Raw genomic sequence first — 27,203 nt, 5'->3', positions numbered from 1 at the left:
AGGAGAACCTCCCTCGACCTGCTGGCCACACTCCTCCTAATGCACCTCAGGATCCCATTGGCCTTCTTGGCAACTAGGGCACACTGCTGGCTCATGGTCAACTTGTCATCCACCAGCACTCCCAGGTCCCGCTCCACAGAGCTGCTCTCCAGCAGGTCCGCCCCAAACCTGTACTGGTGCATGGGGTTGTTCCTCCCAATGTGGTCTCAAATATGCTAGCATATGTTGTTTTGTGCTTTGTTTAGCTGCTGCTTTGTAGCAGTTCTGTATCATCATTGTCTAAACATCAGTTACAAATTTTCTAAATGCTCTAAAATCCAGTTCAGCTCTCTTGTTTCTTATCAGCCTCTTGCATCTGAACTAGTCTTTAATAATAGCTAATTTCTTGGTGTTGGATTGTCTGATACTACTTCCAGCAAAATTCTCAAGCCACGTTTGAGATCACGTCTTAAAAAGGTTGTAGAGAGGCACATAAGTACATTTGTCTGTGTAATAAGGATTTACCAGTTGAAGGTGTTGCTGCTGGAAAGTTTCAGTGAAGCTTGATTCAAGAAAGTCTTAGTTAAATAATGTAATGGAAATCTAAGTTTTGTTTGATCGTCTGCAATATTCTGTTCATTTGTCATGTAATACAGCTAATTAATCCTAAACCTGCCACAATTAGAAAATAAAGAATAAGCGCCTAATTTGTAGAACTGTATAAGAAACATATCTGTTAACTACTTCGGTAATGTGTTTTCTTTAAGACATGTGAAACAGATTGGGAGATACAGACCTAATCTTTACATTCGTCTCTTAGCATGAGAAAATGTTGAATCGTTTATCAGGGTTCTACTTACCTGTTTAAGTGGAGATTTCTAGGGAGGAACAGGGTGGGGGTGGGTGGCGTGGTGTTGGATGTGTGAGAACGATTTAGTTAAATCTTTGGAAAGAGGCTCCTGAATCTTTAATGTATGTGGGTTAAAAAACCCAAGGACTTCACACTCAGCTAAATCTTTCCTTACTTTTGGCCAAAATTTTACTTCCTTTGCCCTCAAGGCAATTCTGCCAGTTCTGTTTTTGTTCCAGACTTGGGGGCAGAGGGTGCAGGATGAGATAGTGATTCTTAGTTTTGAGAAATATTTTTTAATTATATATTCCAGCCTGCCTTTATGACCAATAACATGAATTTTAAAAAATCGATTGAAGAACATTTTCTTCTGAAGTTTATTTTTGTATTCTTATGTTAGTGTTGGAGGACTAAGGAGAGCATTCATTAAGAGCTAACTATGTCTGTGCTTTTTTTAATTGCAGGAATCAGAGTTGCCCTCAGACCTGAATAATGAAGGATACTGTGATTTTAACAGCAGGCCAAATGAGAACTCTTACTGCTATCAGCTCCTGCAAGAGCTCAACGAGCAGAGGAAGAAAGGCATTCTTTGTGATGTTAATATTGTGGTGAGCGGGAGGGTCTTCAGAGCTCACAAGAACATCCTGGTTGCAGGCAGCCGCTTCTTTAAGACTCTGTATTGCTTTACAAACAAAGAAAGCCGTAACCAAACCACTGTTACGTATTTAGACGTTGTTGCTGTTCAAGGTTTTTCTGTCATCTTGGACTTCTTGTATTCTGGTAACCTCGTGCTGACGAGCCAAAACGCCATTGAAGTGATGTCAGTGGCCAGCTACCTTCAGATGACGGAGGTTGTCCAGTCCTGCCGCAACTTCATTAAAGATGCCTTAAACATAAGCATAAAATCAGAAGCTCCAGAGACGGTTGTGGTGGATTACAACAGGAGATCAGTTAGTAGGGATGGTTTGTCTCCAAGGGATCAGAAAGTTGCCAGCTTCTGGGCAACGCGAAACCTTACCAACTTAGCAAGTAGCATAAAAACTGAGAATGATGGTTACCCTATTGATGAGGGCCAAATGGAAAGCTACCAAATGAATGACTGCAGTTGGGTCCAGGACAGCTCACCTGAAATGGCTGAAAATGAATCTCAAGGTGAGGGAAAAGTTTTCGTATGGAATGACATGGGTGCACAGGGTCAATCAGTTCAAGAACCTGGAAAAGCGAGAAGGAAAAACCAAACTGCAAAGAGATTTATTTATAATATACCACCTAATACTGAAGAGAACTCGGAAGATTGCTCAGTGTTGCAACCATCAGTCCCATATCCAGAAGAAGATTTGTCATTTATTAAAGAAGAGGCAGGTAAATACTGCTTAATGTCAGTCATGTCGTTTGAAAACTAAATTACTGAATAAAGTACGTGATAGTGTAACTTTTATAAAGGTGTGTTGGATAGGTTCTTTTAGTAAAGTCAGCACACCAGTTGGATTACTAAACCAGTAATCTTATTCTCCACCTTGGGGCACAGTGGTGTGTCTTTGGCTGGAGAAAGGAATGACAGTGCGACGCCATGCAGTGTATAACATGCTGTTTGCATTTGGCGCTTGCGTTGGGGATCCTTACCAGCTGGTAGAAACTAAATGTAAATGTAAGAATTTTAATCTGTAGCCACTATTAGGCACAGAATCAAGGAGTGGTAGCTGGTGGCTGATGATGTTAGCTGGTTGCAGAGAGAGCAAGGGCCTTTATAATTTCCTTCCTGATGCTAGCGAAACATTTTTATGGTAATCTCCCTCACCTGAGTGTCACTCAGAAACAGAAGACAACTTTCTGCTGCTGTTTATTGTAGGGGTATCTGGGAAGTAACAAAATGGAGTAATCCTAGCTAGTATGACACAAACTCTTAAAGCAGATTTGTGAAACAGATTGGCAAGAGATGCCACAATGACACACAACAGAGGGAATATCTTTTTGTTGAACTGTTCGTTAAACAAATCCTGAGAGTGCCTCAATTCATAGGATTTTTTTCCTTAAGTATCTATGATTAATGTAAATGCTAGAGTAAGACTTAATATCTGTTTGCTAAACAATTACGGTCACACAAAGAATTACAAGCAGACTGTTCACAGTGTAATTGAGATATGGGGCAATGTAGTTAAGTTTAGATTTTTATTTTGTAAATTACTATATGGTATCATTAGTTGAAATGTATATTTGAAGTACTGCCATTTACCTCTGTCTCAGATGAATTAGTAGCTTTGAAAATTTGACTTCTTGATTGTGGTAAGTTAAAGGTGGATTTGAGACACGACTGGAACCAAGTTCTTTAGATGTGTCTGTTCCTAAAGCATTTAAAAACATATGCCCCCTGCAAACATCAAGGGGCTGTGGATATCCTGTGTTTCCCAGGTTTAAGAGGGAAATAAATAATAAAAAGAGATCAGCACTCACACCTGTGGGTATAGAATATTTTTGGATGTTTTTGTATTCCAGTGACAAAACAGAGATTTGAAAGCAACCCGAGTTCTTAGGAGGGTCTAGGAACCTGTATTTATTTTGGTGGAAGGAAGGATGGCCTTGGTTTCTTCTTATACCCGCTGGCTTGTTTAAAAACAAGGCCGAAAGGAGTGCTTTCAGTAGTGGCAGGGACAGGCCATTTCTCCTGGTGCCCTGGCATGGGTCTGCTCTTTCCCCGCCGTGCTGTGGGTGCCCATCTGTGTGGTGCGAGGAGGCAGGAGGTGAACGGGAGTCTGTCAGAGAGCATGTGGTGACTGTGCTGTACCGTGCCGGTGTATGTGCATGGGGAGCACCACAGGGACGTGACAATACAGAGCTATGCAGACTGCAGCTACAGACGTGTACATGTGGCACGTGAGCAGGGGCAGCCAGTACAAGTTACGTCCATATAATTAGCAAGTGGTGTGGCACAACAGGAGCAGCTCTGGAGAAGCAGCTGTGCTGAGGAGCCAACATTCATTCTGTAAATGCTTCAGGGGGTTTGCTTGTCTCTAGTCTTCATCTCTGAACTCAGTGGGTAGGTCTGCTGTGGCTTTGCAGTTCAGCTTGGGAGGGTGCGCTTGTAAAGTGAATTTCCTGATCTCTTACTGTCTAAGCTTGCTTGGACTGCACGGTGTTTCTTCTGGCTGGAAAGAAAATAGAAGCTGTGTTTCAGAAACATGGCTATTGCACGTCAACTATTAACAGGCCTTGGTCTGCAGCACCAGGTTATGTCTAGCCTTAATTAAAGCACTGTTAGGTGTTTATAGTGTGGATGTTGAGTCTTTGGGAGTCACACAACACATCTGCCTGTGTTGGGCTACACTGCTTGCTAATACATAGTTGCAGTGGCATGAAAAAGGGCAGCAGAGGGTCTGGAGCAGGAGCTGAGGACCTGTATATTAACTGCACAAACATGAAATTTCTGAGACAATTTAGCACATGATTTCTATTTCTGATTTGTATGGGGTAGATATTCAACCTCTTTTACTGTTGGAAATACCACAGAGAATATGTCTACTAGGTGATGACCCCAGCAACAGAAATAAATACTTGTTTGCATTCTGCAGAATTTGAATATATGCTGTGGAAGGAACTTTCTTGAAGAAATAATGGAGGATATGGGCAGTGCACTGATGATTAAACGAGTTTAGTCCTTATTCGGTTTTTTTGGACAGAAGCACCAAGCTTTCTAGTAACTCGTTGTGCTAAAGAATTACATTACAAAATTATATCCATGCAACATTCTGATGAAAAGAGCTGTATTAGAGGCTGGTGGCACACTGAATCTGTGCTGCGGTGTCTGTCCAAAACTGTTGAAAGTTCTGTGATTGTAGGGAGGAGTTTATTTTGTTGAATTATAAAATGGTGTCACCTAATGATCTCCTTGGTACTTTCAGAGCAAGATATAAGTGGTCCCAAGTAAATATTTACATTTTCTGTCAGTGTTAGAACTATTTTGCAAGCGGTATCTATTATTAGTATTACAGTAAGACCTCTACTTTTTTGAAGTTCTTATGTGCATTCACATTGTTTGAAGCAAGAAGAGATACTGGCAGTAGGGCTCGGTGTAGCTTGCTTTCACCCATAGTCTGTGCTTCAGCATTTGATGTTCTTTCTCCTTTACTGCTGGCTAGCTTTGTATTCTGCAGGTAGATTGCACTCTTAAACACTCTTATTTCAATTGTTCTGTCTATGCCCAAGAAAAGGTGCAAGAGGGAGGAGCAGAAAGTTGGAAGAACAGCAAGAATGAGTTGTAGAGTAACCTGCAGGTTATATAGTAACTTTTTTAGTTGTGGATTAAATTTCTTGTGGAGATGAAAAACTACCAAAAATCATAAGCACTGAGAGTTAAAAATGCATAAGGAAATGTCTTCTGGAATATATATAAGACAATGCTGTGAGAAGAAAAAGAATAGTAAATGCTTATGAAGAAAGCTAAGGAGTGCACTGTCCCTTTGAGTGCAGAAAGGGAAAGAATGAGGTTCTGCTGCTATGCTTTGTCATGTGCTGATGGGGATAACCAACACCAGCTGTGGTTATGAGGTGTCCAGTTACATGAAAAGCGAGCTGCTGTGTCCTTGATTATGGTTTTGGGTTATCTGCTGGTTTTGTGAGGGGGAAGAAATAACCATAGATAGAGTGGAAGGGAAGCCTATTTAAGAACACCCCTCTCACTACAAAAATTTACCCCAAAAGCCACTGCCCTGACTTCTATAGTAAATGGGCTTTCCAGCTGGGTGCTGTTAGGTAAGTGTTAGATAGCAGACAATCAATAAAATCTTTCTGAACTATCTGTCTTGTCCCAGTAAAGCAAACGCGTTAAACTGCTCCTTGCCGAAGTGAGTTTTCCTACAGGTATTCATAAGGATATGTCAGCTTCTCCTTCCCTTCACCCTGCATTGCCAGTGAGTTCGTATTTAACACCTTGCCTGTAAAAACAGCACTTTGAGCTTCAAAAAACTGCATGAAGTTGAGCTGGATTTTTAAATTGCGTGTACCGTCTTACCTACTCCTACTGAAGCTTTCAGGACTTCTCCAGTTTTAGCTATATTGATTAAAATAGCTGTGTTCTTCACACTGAACATTACTGCCTATCTTACTATTTTCCATTCTAGTTGATAATCTGCTAAAAAATGTCTTCACTGTTTACAGCCGTGGTGGGTCCTACAATTAACCATTTACCATGGTGAAAATAACAGTGCAATCGGTCAGCATCTCTTAGTCAGCTTCCAGTTCATAAAAGCTCAGCGATTCTAATTCGTCATACTCTTAATGTCTGTTCATAGGATTTTTAATAAACTTTTATCACTAATTTGTTTTTCGTTTGGGCCTGGTTTTTTGGAGTACAAGTGTCCTGTCTTCAGGCTTCAGAACACAACTGTGAAATATTGCTTATGCTTTCTAGAGCTGCCTGTTGATTCTTAAAAAGACCTGTGTGTAATATCCCAGTACCTTTATGAAGCTACCACTGGGTTAATTGTTACTGTGATTCTCAGGCTAGATAACCTATGTCAACTATTGTGTTGGGGGTGAGGGAAAGGATAACAAGGCCAGGATGAAAACAGCCCTTGTGTGGAACAAGAGGGTTCCTGAATGATTAATGATTTTGTGGGGGTTCTTAGGGAGTTTAATTCAGCTTATGGTAGAAGCAACTACTTTTTGGAAGGATACAAGCAGCAGCTAAACCTGCTTGCAAAAATGTAGTGCTGGTCACAGTTTTCCTCATGACATGAGGGAGCAGCATAAGACAACTTGGTCAGGAATTTACAATAAAGACAGGTAACTTTGAAGAAATCAAGACTGATGGACTTACCTGAACATGTATATATTTCCTATAAGGATAAGCCCCGCTTGGCTGGCAGAGTTACACAGGGGGGGAAAAAAGTATGAGAAAATGAAGCTTTTTTGCCCCTACTCTTCCATGGTACGATGAGTCTAAGTCAGATCTCCAGCTGATACTGTGATTGAAAGATTTAAATTGCTTAATGGACCTTTAACCTCTTTATTTGCCCCCATTCCATATGTAACCTGGTATTGAAGGCCCCGTAGGTTTTTGGAAGTCATCTGAAGAGAGGGGGGGATCAACCTCTTTCATGTTCATTAAATTTACCTCTCCTGGGAATGATCCCAAAGACAAAGTAGATTCTCGTGTTCTCACGGTATGGTTAACCACTGCCCTTGCAATTTTAAGCAATGTTCTGCATATTACTGTTGGGTTGGGGATTTTATACGAAAAAAAAAAAAAAGGCAAGCAAGGTGGATGAGTTGGGGAAACAGGTTATGTGGTGTCTACAGACCTTTACTGCCTGAAAAGCTGCTTTTTGGTCTCGACACAATTGAGGCACAGGCAATATATTCACTTCTAATAATTTATCTGTCTGAAGTGCTGATCTGATTTTTGTGCTGCTTCATTTATGAAATGATGATGATGGCAGCAACTCCTTAAATAAAGAAAACCAGAGGTTGTGTATCTTTTAGATTCATTGGGCAGGCATAACTGTAGCCACAGAAGTTAGCTGTGCTGTTTCTTCAGCTGGCTTTCCTCTTGCATCTCAGATGCAGCTCAGTAAGTCAAATCTAATTAATTTTATCACATGCTGAGCAGTGACAGTGTTTTTACTCCAGATGTTTCAGTCCTTTTGGATTGTAGCTGATTTTCAGAGCAGTGTGGAGCTTTTTTTAAACTGCCACAAAGATTAGAATACAACTTCCTTTAAAAAGCTTTTTTTCCAGATAGTCATTTCCCTGGAAAGTGAAGTCTTGTTTTTATCCACAGCCCCCTTATCTCCTACATGCTTGTGTTCGCATGCCTATATGTTCCCATATGATATTTATGAAGCTAAAAGACTGCTAAAGGAATTTTTTAAAATATCCTTTATGCCTTAACTGACATTAGGTTTCTTACTTAACCTATAGGTTTTCTGTATTGGTAGCCGATTGAATTTGGTTACACCACCACAACTCCCTGTGAGAACTATCTTATGCTAGAGTGACTTTGTCATGCAAGAGTTTATGGAAGTATGAATTGATCGATTGCTGTTCAGTTATTCTGAACTTACAAGTCTTAGGGTGATGTGTGGTTTGGGTTTCTTTTTTGTTTGTTTGTTTAAATTTGAGGGAAGGAATAGGTCATCCTCAGTGTTAGTAGCTGAGTAGAATAGGTTTTAAGTGGCATGTAGTTTGACTAAAGCATGGTTCCTTCAGGTTCTGTGTCCTTGCTGAGCCATTTTGCTTGCTGTGCATTTGTTCTCTCTGTACATTCTGGAATTTTCGTTTACAGAACTTGGAGTCCTTTTTTGGGGTGGAGGAGAGAGGCAGGCAGCATTTCTTACTTGGGCCAGTTTCTGGCAGGTATCAGTAAATATATCCAACCAGAAATGTGTTCATAGTGTAGAAAGTGTATACTAAATGTGGAATACTATAGCATAGCAACCTTATAGTATGTGTTTACCCTAGAGCTCATTGTACTACTTTCACTTCAACCACTAGCCTTCATTGGTGCAGCTTTGTGGTTCTAAGCTTCATCCTGTCATACGGAGAACAGTGGAGAGGGGAGTTAGCAAGATCAGAGTTGCCATTTTTACTGTAAAAACATAGCCACAACTGCAGAACTTTAGTCACCTCTCATATTCCCAGGGCTCAGGGGGAGGTTGAGGGAACATTTTTAAAAACATAGTCTTTAAAGGTGGGGGGCAGAACCACTGGTTTTTTAGGCACCAGTTGTCTTTCGTGGTTGAATTCTTTCTTTAGGGTGTACTATTGCATGTTACTTTGTAAGGAGAGCAGGACAGCAGTGTGGCCAGCTTAGTTTGTCCTGTATTCCTTACAATGCAGAGTTCCCAAGGAACTATCTGGTGTTTTGTTTGCTTTTTGTTGTCGGAAGGGTTGGTTTTGTTCTGTTTTGGTATGTTTACAGATTTGTGCCTCTGTCTTGTACTTTACTTTTCTTCAAAGTCCAGTGTAAAGACAAAATCCCTTCGTATTCCTGGACAAAGTTAGGCTTTGGCAAAAGAAGTCTGGAAAGAATGCTGCTGAGATGGCGGTTCAACACAAGGGTTTTGGTCAATTATGCTGCTAGTACTAAGACTGCTGGCGATTAGAGAAGCTGACATGAAGTGTAGATTTCCTTAGCATTTCCTTCCAACTGTTTTAGCGTAAAAAGTTATTCAGACCAAAACAGTTTTTACACAGCAATGGTATCTGTGCTTGTCTTTATATGAGAATAAACACAAATGAAGACCCATATCAGTTCTTGGTCTGTTTGTCTCTACTACAGTGACATCAGTGGTCTTTGACCATAATGCATAGTGATACTAATATTTCCTGTTCCTTAAGCTGACATTTAATTCTTCCTTTAAGAAAATATGTTTACAAACTACGTGTAGCTGATAAAATGGTAGCAATAGCAGTTCTATAATGCTGATGCAGAAAGAAAGTAATGGCTTTACCCTGTAGAGAACCCTTGTATTAGGGCTAAGATGGGAATAAACTTAATAAACTTAATTTTCCTTTTTTTATTGCATGTTTTTTTACCTCTTCATTAGGGAGAAACTGGAAACTTTAAGGTCAAGTCAAACTTACTTTCTTGGATTTGTTCTACGGTTGCCTTTCAGAGTTAGCAAGAAAATTTGAGCAGAACATAAATTGCCAAGGCATCTAATTTGTTTACCACAGTATCTAGAATGGTACAGCCCTGTGCATCAGCTGAGTGCTGAGTGGCTGCGTAGTGACTCTGCAGAAAAGCACCAGGGAGTCCTCATGGACAGCAAGCTAAACGTAAGTCAGCATTGCATCCTAGGAGCAACGAAATCTAGCCTCATAGTGGTGGTATTAGCAAGAACATAGCCAGCAGGCTGAGGGAGATGATAATACCCCTGTACTCAGGACTGGCAAGACCACATTTGAAATTCTGTGCCCACTACGGAAAAGATGCTGGCAAGCTGGAGGGAGTCCAGTGGAGGGGCACTAAGGTGGTTAGGGAGAAGGAGAACATCTTGTTCGAGGAGAGGCTGAGGAACTGAATTTGTTTCTTCTGGAGAAGGCTGAGGGATCTACCTGTTGTATTCTACCACCTTAAGGGGATTGTAGAGAAAATGAACCCAGAAGATTTTCAGAGGTGCCCAGTGAAAGGGCAAGAGTCAGTTGTTACAAGTTGCGGTTAAGGAAATTCCAGCTGTATAGGAAGAAAACTGTTGACCATGAGAGCAGTTGTGTTAGAATGGATTGCTTAGAAGAGGGTTTATGGAATCTCTCATCTTTGTAGATATTTAAAACATACAGTCCAGCTTGGAAGTTAGCCCTGCTGTGAGCAAGAGGTTGAACTAGGTGACCTTTAGAGGTCCCTTCAGCCCTAAGTTTCTATATGAGTGTGTGATAGTCCCTGAGAACAGTAACTCCCTCACAAAGAAATGATCTGGATGAGGAAAGCTCTTACTATCTTGTGTTCCAGTGACACAGCCTTCATGGGGAGAGATCAGCAAAATAGCTTTCCAATGTGAATGGCACCCCTTTCTCAGGGAGGAGTTTTTCAGGGAATGTATGATAAGCAAGTTGAAAAAGCAAGTGGATGATATATTTGGAATCAGTTGATGGTCATCTGGCAGGATTAGCTGGCAATAGATCTGCCTCCATAGTCAAAGTAATAAACCATTCTTTTCATGAATGAGAATCAGTGAAAATTAAGAGCAATTGGGAGTGGTACACAGAATATGAGTAATATTGCATTGGCAAAATCTCTTCAGTTTGTTTGAGCCTTCAGGAGAGGCTGAGGGAGCTGGGCTTGTTCAGCCTGAAGAAGAGAAGGCTGAGAGGGGACCTAATAAATGCTTACAAATATCTCAAGGGTGAGTGTCAGGAGGATGGGGCCAAACTCTCTGCAGTGGTGCCCAGCGACAGGACAAGGGGCAATGGGCACAAACTGAAGCAGAGGAAGTTCCAGCTGAACATGAGGAAGAACTTCTTCCCTCTGAGGGTGACAGAGCACTGGAACAGGCTGCCCAGGGAGGCTGTGGAGTCTCCTTCTCTGGAGATATTCAAGACCCGCCTGGACAAGGTCCTGTGCATCCTGCTGTAGGTGACCCTGCTTCGGCAGAGGGTTGGACTAGATGACCCACAGAGGTCCCTTCTAACCCCAAATGTTCTGTGATTCTGTTGCAAGAGGCAGTTGAGAAGTAATATGCTTTGACCCCTTTTCAGAAGCAAGGTTGAAGATGTGAGTAATGCTCTAGGAACAAATGGACTACAATGTATTGTCTTTCCCTCACCTTCCCAGTGTGTCAGTCTTGGCAGTGATGTGTTTTCTGTCATGTTAACATAACCAGCAAGTCCAGCTCTGTAATAGCAATCCAGATTGTATCAGTAGATTACCACTGCTGTCTTCACAATCCTTGAAAGCTATGGCCTGATCACTTATCCTGTCTACTGTCTGTCTGTTTTAATTGATCTGACTGAGCAGTTGATGTCAGAAAACCTGGTGGGAAAATAGTAGTATTCCTTTTTCTCTCCTTTTGGCACTGTTTTTAGTGGTAATATGGATAAAGAAAACAACAGTTCATTTCAGACAATTGTATATAATGTGAAGTTTTGCATCTTCTCCCTCAGCGCACCCTACATCCGTATCCCTTTCTATAATGACCTATTCAATGGCTTCTATCGTTGATATTTTCATTAATCTCCTTGATCATCCCCTGCTCGGTGATGTCTCCTTTTCTTCCAAAAAAAGCAGCATGTTTCAAGTTACAGGAAAAGAGCAGAACTTGTCAAATGAAGGATGCTTCGGCTCAGATGTGTACTCTTGTTCTGGTGATGCTCCCCTACCTCTTGCTTTCAAAACTGAAAATAACTGTGTCTGACTTCTAGTTACTCGTTTTCCTGAGAACAAACACAGTAGAATGTAAAATCCTTCCATAAAGTTTTTGTTAGTTGTGTAAAAGGTACACAACCACTTAATTGTATTTCAGGCTGTCTTTATCTCTTCTCAGATTGACAACTTGAGAATTTTAATGCTGATAGTTGATCAGCTTATTTGTATTCTGTTTTATTTTTATTATTTCAGGTGGGATTTTTTTATTTTTAAGATCAGGTTACAGATAGAAACCTCTTCTCCATGCAGGGTAGAAGAATGGGTAGATGTTGGAGGCTGATTGTCATTTGAAGTATTAAGTTACACCTCTTGTAGGAATGAGTTAAACTGTGAAAAGGTGTCCTTAGATCAGAGGAAGGTTGTGGTCAGGTGATCTGATCTGGAGATACAGAACATTATTGCTTCTAATTACTTTCTTTTTAAAAAAAAAAAAAAATTTCTCACTGCTGTCCATGCTTCTACCTTTGCACCCTACATTCAGCCTACCAGTACAACTGCATATGTACTTGCTTTCAGTCTCCTGTCAAAATCATCTGGGTTTAAGTTGACAGGAATAGGTTAGATGCTGACAGTATCTGCAGTTGTGCAAGCAGGTTCCTGGGGGCAGTAGCCTCGGTGGGAGGAGGAACAGGAGGAGATGTTACAAGCCACAGGGGTCTGTACCATGTTATACTTGGCGCAGCTGCAGTCGGAAGCTTATCTGACTGTAGGCTCTGTGTCCACCTGGGGAAACTAGTAGAGGCTAGGTATTGTGCTTCCAGTTCCTAGTCTATATGTAATTTATGCCTTTCCTGTATGGATGAGCCATTAGACATTAAAAATGCCTTTCTTTTGTTTTGAACACATGATATGTGTGCTTAATCTAGAGAGCAGGTTTTCTAGGTCAACGAATTACTCTAAGAATAAGCATTAGGTTTAATTATGATCTGCTTAGTCCTGTACTGTGCAGAGACTGAAGTGTCTGTAGCAACCTCTTATCTCTTGTGGTATCTGTGCCAGTGTTCTTTCATGTTATAGCAGGTCTTCTCTCCAAATTGGAGATAGAGAGATTTAGTAGCAATTTAGTACACTAGACTACAGCTCTTAAGTCTGTTTGGCTCTATGCCAAGTCATATGCTAAGATCTAGACCTATGCAGGGATTTGAACTTCTAACTTCCCTCAAATTTCAATACCAGCTGTGAGCATAAATGTTCCTAAAGAAATCCAGTTTGTGTTCTGTTAGATCCAGAACTGTCAAAGTGACAGTGTTAGAAATGTGCTTGGCTTGGTACAACTCCTACTTAGTCAGTTTTTGATGTTTGCTTATTTTGAAAGAAGCTGTGCGGTACTACCTATACACAGCATGTACGTTATATCTGTGAGCAGTAAACGCTTGGCCTGTTGATCTTACAGGTATTCCTCCCATAAGGGGGAAAAAAAAGCACTTAAAATATTTTGATCACTGATCTTCCACTGGTCAATTAGACACAGGACAGTTCTATCAGAGGGGAAAAACGTAAAAAGGAAAGGTCTAATAGTTTAAACAATTTGTAAAAGTTGTTTTAATTTTTTCTCTGTTACATCCTGAAGCCTGCTTTAATTTGGAGGTTTTTAGTCTTGAGGTCAAGTCATCTTTGCTCTTGCCCAGAACTGTACAACACTGCTTCCTCACTAATCCTTTCTTATGTATTACAGAAGGAAATTTTACTGCTCACCTCAAAGGAACGTGTAGTTGGCATGTCTGTAGGGTATCTGTGTTCTATTCCTTGAGCTGTTGTGAGATGCCATTGCTGGAGACCATAGCTCCAAATTAGCGTAAGGAGTTCTTGCTTCTTTTGGATGTAACCAAGGCTATTAGCAATTAAAAAAGTAAAATATTTTCCTTACTACTTTGTTTCTTAGAGAGGGAGATTTATTCCCTTCCCTTCACCCTTCTTTCTTGATATACTAAAATAGCTAGGTGGATGGGCTAATGCTGGGATTTCTCTTCCTTTGTCCTCTCAAACTCTGCTGTTAAAAGCTCCAGTGGAATACTTAGTTTGGCAGTCGTGATCCAGCTTTGCCATTTTCTAATGGGTAGGATAGAATTATAAGCTTCCTATTTGTTAATTGATTTCTTTTTGAAATCTTATGTTGCAGATGAAACCACTGCTGCCAGCTGTAACACTGTCTGAGCAGTAAATGAAGCTACTGTGTATGTCTAGTCCTGTGAGGATTTGTAATCTGTACTTTTTTTCCAGTAAAACTGTAAACTGCGAGTGTTCCCATATGCAACCTACCACAGGCTGCATGACGTTCTAGTTTACACTAAAAGAATTTCCTTTCCCAGAAAAATCCTTAGAATGAGCAGTACAGGGATAAAGGAAAAAGTATTTGGATTGCTAAAATGTAGTGTCTCAGGCTGGAAAGTAAAACTTTATTTGCTATGAAGCCCTGCTCAAGACTTTTCACAACAGTGACACTGGGAATCCAGTGTGAGGACCTGAGCACCATCCAGACAAATAAAAGGAAATCTGCCAGTTTCCACTGCAGTTTGTTTATTTAACAACTGTGTCTGTGAGGAAAGTAATGGATTTATGAGTTCGTGTTTTCCAACAAACTTCTGTCTTGGGGATTGGGGGAAGATTGATTTGCACTCATGCCAGAACAGTCTTTGCCCCACAGATACGATTTTGTCAGATGCTTCGTGCAGCTTTCTTGCATACTATTTATAGTTCTCTGTGCTGTGTAATAGTGATTCTATATTCTCTCATGCAATTCTTACTTATTACGAAAGTATATAATTAAGCAAGGATCTTTTTAAGGCACTGTTCACTTCTGAATGATTTTGTTCTTTTAAAGAGGGGAAAAAAAACTACAAAGACCATGCAAACTGCATGAAGAGCTTGTCTAAAGACCAAATGTAAATGTGCAAACTAGTCTTTTAAGCTGGTATGTTCCAAGTAATTATGGTCTCTTAAATTGATGTGGTTGTAGAGTAATGGAGATGATTATTCAGAGAAGGATTTAGACATAGCTGTAGGATACTTTCTATAAATAAAGGTATTTAAAGCACTTTATAGACCACTGAGATATTTTAAGGTAATAAAGAAAATGACACCTCCAGTAGAAAATGTTTACTTTTGTACCAACTAGACTGTCTGTGGTAAACCAGATGAAGTTACTACACAAAGCAGTTGTAAAGAGAATCCAGTGGAAGACTTTTTAGCTGTGTCATGATGATAGTGAAGGAATAAATATCCTTACCGTAAAAGTTCCTGTAGTATGAAAAAGACTTTGAATGTCTCTCAGGATGGGGAGAAGAAAGGGTGCCGTGGAGAGTAGTTCAGAGGTCTAATTTCATTGAAATTAGGAATGCAGTTATTTCTTCGTTTCAGTATTGACGATTATGTGAAAAAAAAAGATTATAATTACTGTTTTAAGGTTTGAGATTCTTTTGCCACAGTTTAAAAAGGGTATATATTTTGCTAAACAACATGACTGATGGGAACTCAGGAAGCTAAAGTAAGACTGTGTCTGTAATAGGTACTTCAAGTGACTTCAAGTACGGACTGCTGCCGGGGACTTCAAGTGACTTCAAGTACGGACTGCTGCCGGGGACTTCAAGTGACTTCAAGTACGGACTGCTGCCGGGGACTTCAAGTGACTTCAAGTACGGACTGCTGCCAGAATCTTGGCCAAAAGAAGCTTGGGAAAATGGCAAGTATATCTGAGGGAGAGGAGGTTGTTTGTTGCCTCTGATAGGGGTTGTTTATAATCTGTGTCACTGCTGGTAATATTTGATTAATTTATTTAGAGATTTATAAGATGAAGTGTTTACATAATCTTCTTCCATATCATTTGCCTTTCTGGATAATGTAAATGGGAGTACTTCCTTGGGCGGAGAAAAAGGAATTCAAATGTATGGAAAAGCAAAAACAGAACATGATTTATATCAGCTCTTGTATTGTGCCTGAATATGCAGTTACCAGAGATCTTTAATGATCTGATAGCTCCCCTCCTCCCGTCCCCCCAGTAAGCTAGGTACAAATAAGTGGGCTTTGAAATTGAACACTTGGATGATGAAGATACAAAGTTAAATGTAATTTTAAAAGTAGATCTCAGAGCATACTTCTCACTATTAAAATGCAAAATGTCATTGCAATAAAGGTTTTTAATTCAACGGAGCTGTAACTAAAGCCCTCTTCAGTCAAACCTGTGTTATATAACCTTCCCTTTCACAGCTTATGTGCCTGCCTTAATAGTTCAAGTAAGCACTTACATGCAATTATTTTTCTGTATGAAAACATACCAAAAAAACCACCACATCTAAAACAATTATTGCTAGATCCTTAAAATACATAAAAGTCTTCAGTAAAAAGAAGATCTTAAGGATTGGGTGATAGTGATGCCTACCTCTTCTCTGTAACTTTGAGCTATTACTGGTGTGTGTTTTATGGTTTACTGTAAATGTTTTGGGTTTTAGTGGAAGAAATTGGGTCATCAGAAGGTGAAATTCACTATCAGACAAGGGATTAGAACTTGTGTGTTAGGGGGTCTGCCGCCTCTTAAACCGTTACATTCCTGTGTATCTTGCAGCCCTGCTGTCTGCCTGTCTGTCATGCCCCTGTTCATATGTGCAAGACTGCAATTTAAAACCTGTTTTGAACTTATTTTTCTTCATGTAAGCCATTACATGGCATTATATTGACATGCAGCTTGCATGACTATGCCGAAATACGAAGGGAAACTTTTGAATATTTTAAAAATTTAATTTCCATGTTACGATGGAATTTGAAGTGTGAGGAGGCATCTTGGGTATAGGCATGCAAGCCGATAACACATGATTACTTTTGCTTTCTTCTTGTCAGCATGAACATTAGAAACTCCTATGTATATAATCATATAGCCTTATCCAGTGGTTTTTGGATGCTTCTAGATGATTAAGATCATGTTTGTAAATTATCTCACCTGTAGTAAGTTGAGTCAGTACCCTGTTCTCAAAATAATGCTTGTAATCCTGTGTGGCCACCTTCATAGTAGTCACAGCATCCTGTGCTTTTCTATTTCACACAGTAATAGGCAGCTGTAATAAGCCTGTTTTGCACGTATCTTTGAGTGAGCTGCGTTACCCTTGGTCCAAGGATATGTAAATAACTCTCTTCCATCATAAGGAAGAAGTGGGATATTGCTACTTCCTGAAGTTTTTTCTACTCTCTTTTATTTTTTTTTCTGCTGTTAGACCAAAATAGACTTTGGGTAGAGAATAAATAAGGTCTGAACCAACAACTTCCCTTTCTAGCCGTTTCAGAATTATGCTACCTCTTACTGTCCTACTAGTTTTGTCAATATTTGTTCTTGCTTAGTTATGCTTTCTTTTTTTATTTATCTGTAGAGTCAGACCTTAGCAGGCAGTTCCTGCACATAATCCGAAATAGTATATTGGGAGAGAAGATTGTAACTGTCTAAATGTTGCAGAGCTAGCGGGTTCCTAGTCCAGAATAAACTGTTTTCTAGTGTAGGTGACCTCTAGAAGATGGGAGCTAATTAACTTGTAGCTAATTTACTCTAATTTATGAAAGGGGACTTCTTTTCAAAGAATTGATCTGTGCTTCTGTAGTAATAATTCCATGGTTACAAGCAGGAATTTTTCTAGCAAGATCACACAGGCAGAACCTACCAGTATTTGTGGTTTCTGCAGTCAGTCATCGTCCTCGTTTGACTGATGAAAAGTCATGTGGGTGCTTTACTGTTTTGGCACCTGTTTATTTTTGTGCACCAGGCAGAACATACTCAAAAAGGGTTCTTTTGTGTTTCATCATCTTTTCTCCTGATGGCTTATTTTCTTGTAGGCGATTCCTCTGCTTTAATCATGAACAAGTTGAAGTGTCCACACTGTAATTATGTAGCCAAATACAGAAGAACACTAAAGAGACACTTGCTCATTCACACAGGCGTGAGATCTTTCAGTTGTGACATCTGTGGGAAGCTGTTTACTCGAAGAGAGCATGTGAAGAGACATTCCTTGGTAGGTAACCTCAAGTGTGTGTGTGTGTGTGTGTACACATATGCACATGTACGAGTGGGGTTTTATGTGTTTTTTTCTGATGTTTTGGTAGTTTGGAGGAACACTGTTCTCTGGTTTGCTGTAATGTAAACTGTTTTATCTTAATCTGAAACGGTTGAAGATAAACATCTCTCTGTGACAACTGTACCTCTTATATTCTTAATGGAATATGCAGTATCACTTAAGAGAGTCGCTGGAATTCTGATAGAGATAATTTCAAGATGATTTTGAAAGTGACGTGATAATGAGATGCAGTATATGTAAGTATTCTGTAGATAATGAAAGGAAATTTTGGCATAGTGTTACTGCGATAGAATAGCACATCTTGTTCTATAATGCTGCGTCACCATTTTCTTTGAGGACACCCTGTCCATCAGCACTTGCGCAGTATCTTGGGGTGGTTCTGAAATACTTCACAACTAGACAAAGCTATAGTATAGTATCTGCTTTAAGATTTAGGAAAGAATGAAAAATACCTGGAGATGCAGAAAGTAAATGTCCTTCTGACTTGTATTGTACACAATCAGCAGTTGAGCTTACCCTGTCCTGTGCATGTTGCATAACCCAGGATTTAACTTTAGTACTGTTTATCTGAGGATCCAGAGAAAGTATTATCTGTCTTGAGTATTTTGCAGGTACTTTGTATCTAGTCTGTCAGGAGATTAAGAATTCATTAGAATATTTACTGTATAAAATCCAAGGTGTGCTCTAGGGGAGTAATAAAAGCAAGATCATATCGGTGGCGAGAAGGTAATAACACTTCTCCAAGCTGTGATTTTAAACTCATTTTGCAACGTGTTTTGTAGATACTCAAAATAGGTTAATACACCAAATGGGGTAAATTGCACTTCATTTTGGTAGTTTTCCTCAGTCCTTTGAAAATCTGTGGACCACCTTGCTCTCTCCTGAGGGTGTTCCGTAAGTCTCCGTAGCCTCCTAGCAGTTGGCTTTTTTTGTTCCTCAGTGAGTAGAAAGAGTGGTTGTGAGCTTCCAGGTTTTAATGCGGATGCTGAAAAGAACCTTTGGTGTAAGTCTTCCTAACATTCCTTTATAGCTTGTGCTGTCATGAAATGGACTTTGCGTTAGCCAGTAACACTACTAAAAGTAAATAATAACCGGAGTCATATAAGGATATAATTCTGGAAGATATTTGTGAGACCACTATAGTAATTTTAAGTATTCCTTAAACTGCTCTGTAGGTAGGAAAGGCATATGTTAATACCTCCTTTGTAAATTTTAGAACCAGCATCCTTCTTATGTTCCACTGGACTTCTCTCATCTTAGATACGCATCTTTGCAAACTGCTACTGCTGCCTTTCTTCCTCCTCCCATACCCCCTGGTGAAGGCTTAGGTGTCTTAAGGGACAGGAGTACCTGTGTTGTTACCAAGTCTGAAGGACATTTTGTTCTGTAGTGTATATAGGTGACTGCAGTGATGGAGGTGGTGATGGTACAGAGCAGCTCTGTGGCTGGGCAGAGGAGGTTAGGTTATTATCACTTTATTGGCAGTGATACCGTGTGACATGTCCCGGCAGCTACTCCTTCCTTCATGGCTCACCAGGGAAGATGGCAACAGTTGAGCTGTCAGAGTCAGAACACCTTGCCCCCCGCCTTCAACAAACACCTCAAATATTCTGCTTTGTGTGAAACATTGTCATAACAAGCCTAGAGGCTGAGGAAAAAACACACTGCACAGATTATACAGCAGGACTAAAGTAACTATTTGTATCTTGACCTTGTTTTTTTGCCTCATCTGGGTGGTAATTTCTGTTTTATCGAAAATGGCAACTTTTTCAATGTGACCACAAATGAGATATTTAAGCACATAGTTGTAATCTGTCATGGGAACACCAGATAGAAGAAAGAATTCAACTTAATTTTTTCTAAGATGATAACTATTACACACGGTTGCTGAATTCAGTTACTTGCAGAAGTAACATACTCCTAAACTGAAAACTAATATTTATGTTTAGTCAAGTGAGTCAACAGTGGCCTTCTAATTTTACACACAAGCACACTCCACATACAGGACAAAAAATTCACTAAAGGGACCTGGAAAGATGATGCTGGATTTGGGTGTGTTGGGAGGGAGGTGGTGTGGAAGAAGAATCTTGCTCTTTGAATTCAAACAGAGTTTAATAACTCCTGCTTGTTCTTACTGTTACTAGGACTTAAAATTGTAAAGGCAGTTTTCAAAATGAGATACGATCCTGTGTGCAACATAAGTGCTTGTACTGTTCTCATTGCCTTGCAGAATCTTGTTCTGTACAGTGAGTAGTCGTAAAATGAACACTTGCCTGCTTACGGAACAGGCAGCTGTTCAGTTTGGCTGTGGGCAATGGCTCATGTGGTCAGCAATGGATCTCTAGTGGTACTTCTCTTTCTCTGAACAGTGGTGGGTTATCTTTTGGAAGACTTCAAAAAATGACTTTGTGTATTAGTAATTATTATTAATAGCTTTCTGGTACTGTATGCAAAAGCAACCTGATATGCATGTTTTCAGCTGTTAATATTTCTCTTCCGTAGGTGCATAAAAAGGATAAGAAGTATAAATGTATGGTGTGTAAGAAGATTTTCATGCTAGCAGCCAGCGTTGGAATAAGACATGGATCACGACGTTACGGAGTTTGTGTAGACTGTGCAGATAAATCGCAGCCTGGAGGGCAAGAGGGAGCAGACCAGGTGCAGGACACAGATTTCCCTAGGGATGAAGAATACGAGGAAAATGAAGTGGGAGAAGGTGACGAGGAGCTTGGTGATGATGTGGAAGAACAGAATGACCAGTCTCGATGGGACGAATCTGGGGAAGTTTGTATGCCTTTAGATGACTGACAGAGCATATGGCTTCAGGGTGCCGCAGATGGACACTGTATGGATTGACTATTTGAATTTTTGGACTGAAGGCTTGCGAAGTATGGTACAGGCTGGATGGTAGTTATGTTGCTGTGAAAAACGTAGGGTCAAAGCCTTATAGCAAAAAAGGATTATTAATTTTTTTATGATATTTGCACAGGACTGTACAGCATACAACCATTTGGTTGAATTATACAGAGTCCTCACATCTACAGTCAGTTATCAAAAGAAAAGTGTATTTTTTATTATTTATAGGATATAGCTACTTGGGTCCTATTCAAACATAGTAGTAACCGTACTTATGTTACACATTCATGTAGCTGTTACATGAATGAAGAAAATTGCAACATGGTATGGAAATATGAAGACAGCTTTCCCAAATCCACTCGTACTTTGTCAGTGAACCAGTGAAGCTAATTTGGGCTAGTGGCTCTTGTTTCCGCAAGCATGTCTTTGCCATACAAACCTTACCTCTCCCGTACTCTGATAGGTGAAAGCCAATCATTTAAATATGCATCACAGATAATGCCAACACCATATTGAAATTTGGTTTTAAAACTTTTGGCTTTATGCTGGCAGGTGGTATAGATGATAAGCACTGGAGAAGTTAATTATGGCATTAATTTAGCATCTGTTTCTTCACCATTTTGAATTTTCGAGAAGGTTGCTATTGATTCATCAGTTCCAAAATGATCTTGCAGAAGAAGTGACCAATAATGAAAATAATAGACTGATCAGAATATGGGTAACTCTTCTGCCACTTAGTCAAAAGATAGTCATGCTGAAAGGTATCTGATGTAATAATGTTTCCTCCCTCCTCTAAGGCCCCCCCTCCTCTCAAGCTTTTTCACTTCCCTGGTGTATACCTCAGTCCCACAGAATAAAAATACAAGGAATGGAGAAAGTGTCATATTAAACAACTTTTTGGTTGATAATTTCTTACTTGTCCGGTTTTTGGCTAGTTTGTGGTGCGAGTTGGACACTAGGCTGTTGTGCCCATCGTTCGTCATTAAAATGAACGCAAACTATTTTTTATTCTTTTGTACTTAATGGGTTGTTGCTAGCGTTTAATATAAACAAGTTAAATGTAACTGGTTTATGACTTAATTTGCTGAAATTTTTTTTTAAAGATAAACAAAAAGTCCAAAGCAAAATAATGCTCTTTGAGTTGTCTGCTTTTCAGGATGATATGCTCCCTACACACTTTATTTCAAATTTTCTAGGAGGCATTGAAACTTGAATTTTTGTAGCCATGTGGGTTTTTTCCCTAAGCTTGTAATATTGTACCAGTGATTTCAAGCCTCTTTCATAGGGAGGGGAGGGCATTACAGCTTCATCTTAAACTCCTCTGTGTTGTCTAGCCTAAGGCAAATGTATTCAGGCAATCATTGGAACAATACATCTGATGTACTATTATGTCACAACAAGTAAATATGCAGAGCATTTATCATGACACATAGCTAGGCCAGTGTGACAGTACTGTATAAAAACTAATTGAGGGTCACCATATTTTTCAGCTTTGTTTAATTTTAAAATGAGTATATTTTTTCCTATTTTATATCAGGTAACTAAATTATGCTAGTTATGTGGATAAATTTGAACTATGCTTTGACGGACAGAATCTTAATGGTGCTCCATCTGATCAAAGTTGGTATGTATTTAAAGAGACAAGCTTTACTGTTGTCCTTTACATCAGTAGAACAGTAACATAATGTTAAGACATTGTTTTTGCCGATTGAAGCTGAGATAAGTTTGAACTACAGTTATATGGGAATTAAAATGCTTTTTTATCATCCACTTGTTTCATTGGTAGTTTCCACATCATTGTAAACCTGACAGATGATTAGTTTTTTGGGGGAGGGTGGGGAGGGTGGGGTGCCTTTTTTTTTTACACTGAAGAATACATCTTATTCTCATTGTTCTAGACTGAAATGAGTAACGTGTAATTCTGGTGGGGTCCAAAGTAGAAATTAGTTGGGCAAAGATGATATGAATGAAAAAGTATTTTAAACGTTAAAGTAATGTTCTGCTTTGTGAATATGTAAGTATAGCATAAAGATTTTTCCATCTCATTTATCCCCTTTAAAACCATAGTTTACAATTGGTAGATCTGTCTATATATATAAATATATATATATCTGAAATTCACCTAAATCTGCTTTATTAGAATACTGCTCACTTAATGCTTAGAAACTGGACCTGGCTCTACTTTCTTAATGTATTTTCCTTTTTTTTTTTTTTTTTTTTTTTTTTTGTTTATTTTTCCTCAAGGTATGAACTTACTCTCTTGGAACTGAATCTTCTTTTACTACTTAAATCATTTATGTATATCTGGTAAATTATGACCAAATTTGTTGTTAGACTGCATACAGTAAATTGAAATATACACTTGGTACACTACAGAATTGTTGTGCTTTTGTTCTGGTTATATGTAGAAAAATAGGCTTTGGTAGAAATTAGTGTTATTTATAAATATTGAGTTACTATTCACTGGCCTTAATATTCCATTGCATTGTGACAATCACCGTTTCCTTGGTAATACTTAGCTGCTTACTTTTAGAAGTTGCATGTGATTGTGCGTGGTAGGATCGGAGGGAGAGGGATGGCTGTTGAAATGGGATACTAGCTCTTCAGCAAGTGGTGTGAAATAGTTTAATGGAGATCCACTGTTCATGTGTTGGAGAATCAAAAGAATTTGTTTAGATACTATCTGCAGTCTGGATTTTCTGAGCTGTTTATTGAGAAGTTATTTTAATTATATTAGTTTGATTGGGGAGCTCTAAATTAATAAATTTCCTAAGAGTTACCTTTAAAAGGGACAGCTCAATTTTCTTTACGATTACAAAAAAGCAGGCAAATATTTCTGTTTAAACTAGAAATTGTCTTCACTTTAAGAAGTGCTGGAGCTATGCTGTAGTAACATGGCAGTGAATTTTAGTTCGTCTGGTTTGGGCTTATTTTGTGGTGTTTTGGGTTTTTTTTTTTTTCCATTTTAAAAGAAGAAAGACTAATGCGCTTAAACTGTCTTCCTTACCAAATTAAGAGATACTCAGTCTTTCATTTTGTCTTCTGATGAAATACTTCTCAAACCAAATGTCTGAGATTTGCTTATCTGGGGTAATGCCACACAAGAGTACTTTTATGAAAAGATTCCTCTATGTTACAAAACCAGACAAACCCAGAGTTCTGATGTTGGGATTCCCCCCTCTCTGTGGGTTTTTGTTCGCTTTCTGGTCTCTTCAAGCAGTGGCGGTTATCTTTTGGAAATAAATGTACAGAGCACTTTCTGGTAGGGAGCAGGACAAAATCAAATTAAGAAGTAAATTCACCTTGATTAGAAGTCCCTGTCAAAGTAGACGTGATGTAAGGAAGACGGACAACGTAAAATGCGTTTGTCTTGCGCCAATGTTACTACAATGCAATAGCAAGCATTTTTCAATTGTAAAGTCAGATGCATCTTGCAGGAAAAATGGCATTTTTTTCAATTGTGTAGAAAATCTGCATAGTTCAGTTTGCAAACAGATCTTCTAGTAAAATCATTTTCTGAATTGAAACCAATTTTTAAACACAGAAATGATACTTGGTTGTCAACACATTGGTACACCCAAGTAAGTAAGAGTTGAAATTACTAATTCCTATAGTACCCACTGCTACTGTTTGTGACACGTATACTTCTGCAAATGCACAGTTTTCAGGTATTGCTACATGCCTCTCTTCCTTCTGAAAAGACTAAGCATGATCGGGTGAAGAAAAGTTTGGGGCCAGGGCACTGGCGTGGGTAGGCTTTTAGTTGTGGGTCACAGCAGTAATGCTTGTTAGCAGAAGATGCTTTCTTTGTCTAGCTTTAAGTTGGTAAGGCTTTTAATAGGATTTTCTTTAACGAGGCCAATCTCTGTGGTTTGCTTGCCTTAAGTTTTGTTTCGTTTGACTTTTCCTGTTCTTGCCACTCGGTAACACGAGTCTCCCACCTGTTCCAGAATATTTCTGTGGATTCCACACAGATGCAGAATTTGCTTTGCAAGAACTGTATCCTGTTGGATGTCCCTTTGTACTTGTGCTTAAATGGCTTTGGAAACTAATAAGAGAAATGAAAGCAAGATAATTGACACCATCGCCAGCCCGAAAATCTTGTTGTGCCAAAAGAAAGTGGAAAAGGAGAATAATGTTGAATGCAATGAAAAAGGCTTTTGGATTTGATTTGTTACAGTTCTTCTGGTTTGGTGCTTGAATGTTTCAGACAATTCACTGTTTCTCTCTAGCGTGATTTGGTGACAACCTTCTGATGAAGAAGCTATGCAAGAAGCCCAATTTTGAGTTTATTTGGTGTCTCCAGAACGTGGTTCAGGCTCTGCAGAGGTAGTACCACTGCATAGTTTTCTGTAGATATTTTACCATATACCCTTCTGTTAGCATCTCTCTTCACTATGTAATATTATCCATTTTTTATTTGATAAATGTTTGCTCCTTAGAACTGAGATTTGGCTTTTATATATTTTAATAGCACATTAGCATATTCCAGTAAACAGTATGGTAAAGGTTAAAAGAAAAAAGTTGGTTTTCATATAGTATCCTTTAACAAACCTGTAATAAAATAAATCTTTTATAATAAAGAAAATACAGGTTTGAAATCCAGGGGCAGGGGCATTGCTGAGCCCTTTGAGATGTTGAAGATCCCACATATAACTCCCTATGGGTTTTTAAAATACTTTGATGTGAAAAAAGGTAAAAATATACTAGACATGTCTTGTGACCTAAACTGGAAAATAAAATTGGCTTAACAAGTACTTTGTATTAAACATTATTGCAGTTTGAAACGAATGTTTAAAATAAGCTATACATAATGTTTTGCTTGTCTGAATTGATTTGGATTAGCCACTTCAGAATACAGACAGAAGTAATTTCTCACTAACATATTGGTATGTAAACATAATTTAAAGACTTCTAATACTATGTGCACCAGTCTTTAAGTTACCATACTGCAAATAAATTTAAAAAAAAATGATTTCATTTTATCTATTTTTATCTGTGCCCTGCCTTCTGACCCTCCACAAGTAGGTGCAGAGATATTTTGTTGGATGTATAAGTGTTACAATACAGTCATTTGTTGCAAATTACTTAATTTCTGCTTCTGTCACAGAATAGAATAGAATTTATAGAAAACAGAATTTATTTTAAGGTTGTAATTTAAACTTCACTCGTAGTAAGACAGATCACTCAAAGATAACAGTTTCCAAAAACCAGCATCTAAGATGTGTATACCTAAAACTGGATTTTAGACAAACTTCAGTGCAACACTGAGCAGATGGCTTAAGGGATACTTTAGACGCAGTCTAGTGTATACCAGAAGGATTGGATCTCCTCAGAAATGCAGTTGTACTGCGGCCCAAAACCTTTGCCTTGGTGTTTTGTTCTCTCTCTCCAGCCCCACCAGTGTGAGATGTTTGGAGAAAGGGCTTTCACCTGGCTTTCTCAAAAGCTGCTTGACTGAATAATGCTGTATGTGTGTTTGAACTGATCCTTTGGCTTCTGTTACCTTCCTCAGTAAGTGTTACTTTTGATAGCTTATGCACAAGTGGATTCCTTCACTTAAAAAATGATCAGCCCTTTTGTCAGTTTGTTCAAGGATTTGAAAACTTCAAAATTTTCTGTTTGCCCCGTAGAGAAAATTTTAGGCTCCGTGTCCTGGATAGGCAAGTCTGCTTGTACGGCTTGACTTGGATACTAGGGGTTTCTGAAGACTGAGGCCTCCGATCAGCTTTTTCTATTAGCTGGCTCTGCACAGCTTTCTATCTGTTACGTAGGTAAAGCACGTAAGAGAATTGTCCTGTGGGGGACAACAGCTGCGGTTTTTGGAGAGCCTGGAAAAATAACCTGTAGGCCGTTGAACAAACTTCTGCGTTACTTTTCAAATTATCTGAATGATATTTCACAGAGAATTGTTCCAAGACTTGAATGTATTTTCAGCTTGTTAATTAAGCGCTATATAGTAATGTGATGTTTTCTTGATAAATTTATGTAAAGTATTATGTTTTGTTTAAGTGTGTTAGGAAAAGAGCTTCAGATTCCACAGAACAGTGTTAACTTTGTAGCTAGAAAGGAGCAGCAGGAAAAGAAATATGTTTGTTAAAATTCAGCGGATTCAATCTAATTCGATAAGAATTAACATCGGGACAGCAAGCAATTGTAGAAGATGAACTGCAAAGTTTGTAGGAGGGTCATGAAAAAAGCCAGCGCTGAATGAAATGGTCTCTAGCAGCTTTCTAATGGACTTAAGTCTAGCTGCATTCATCAAGGACAGGAAAAGATGCTTATCTTTGCAGCATGGTTGAGTTGATGTTGCTGTAAAACCCTTAACTCTTGAAATGCTGACCTTTAAAGAATAGACCTAACATCAGACTTTTTAGCAGTCAGCCCCTTTCCAGCCCTTTAACTCGGAAATGCCTACAGGATTAACTGTAAAGAGAAACGAAATTTACCCTGAGAAACAGCCCAAATTAGTGAAAGAGGGTTTTTTTTGAGCATCTAAGCAATTATAGCACCTCAGTGTGTTTACTTTCCAAATTCATACAGTAGAGGCACAGTACTAGTTCAGTTCATTCAGAGATGTATTGATGCCAAATGTCAAAATGGTCAG

The 27,203-nt window shown here is 39.0% G+C and overlaps 1 protein-coding gene across 1 annotated transcript in view; it reads left to right on the top strand.

Annotated features, from left to right (window-relative positions):
- ZBTB10 (zinc finger and BTB domain containing 10) overlaps positions 1-22,447 on the top strand; it is a 29,937-nt gene extending 7,490 nt beyond the window's left edge. Inside the window, exons 2-5 of the mRNA XM_075415962.1 lie at positions 1,294-2,191; positions 15,196-15,369; positions 17,502-17,677; positions 20,243-22,447. Coding sequence (XP_075272077.1) covers positions 1,294-2,191; positions 15,196-15,369; positions 17,502-17,677; positions 20,243-20,548 — 1,554 coding nt within the window. The 3' untranslated portion in view covers positions 20,549-22,447. The remainder of the gene's footprint in view (positions 1-1,293; positions 2,192-15,195; positions 15,370-17,501; positions 17,678-20,242) is intronic.
- Positions 22,448-27,203: the final 4,756 nt, after the last annotated feature.

Source organism: Opisthocomus hoazin, chromosome 3, assembly GCF_030867145.1.
Source record: "Opisthocomus hoazin isolate bOpiHoa1 chromosome 3, bOpiHoa1.hap1, whole genome shotgun sequence".
In the NCBI taxonomy this organism is placed as follows: Eukaryota; Metazoa; Chordata; class Aves; order Opisthocomiformes; family Opisthocomidae; genus Opisthocomus; species Opisthocomus hoazin.
Note: the sequence above shows the minus strand (reverse complement) of the source record. Positions and strands in the feature narration are given on the sequence as shown.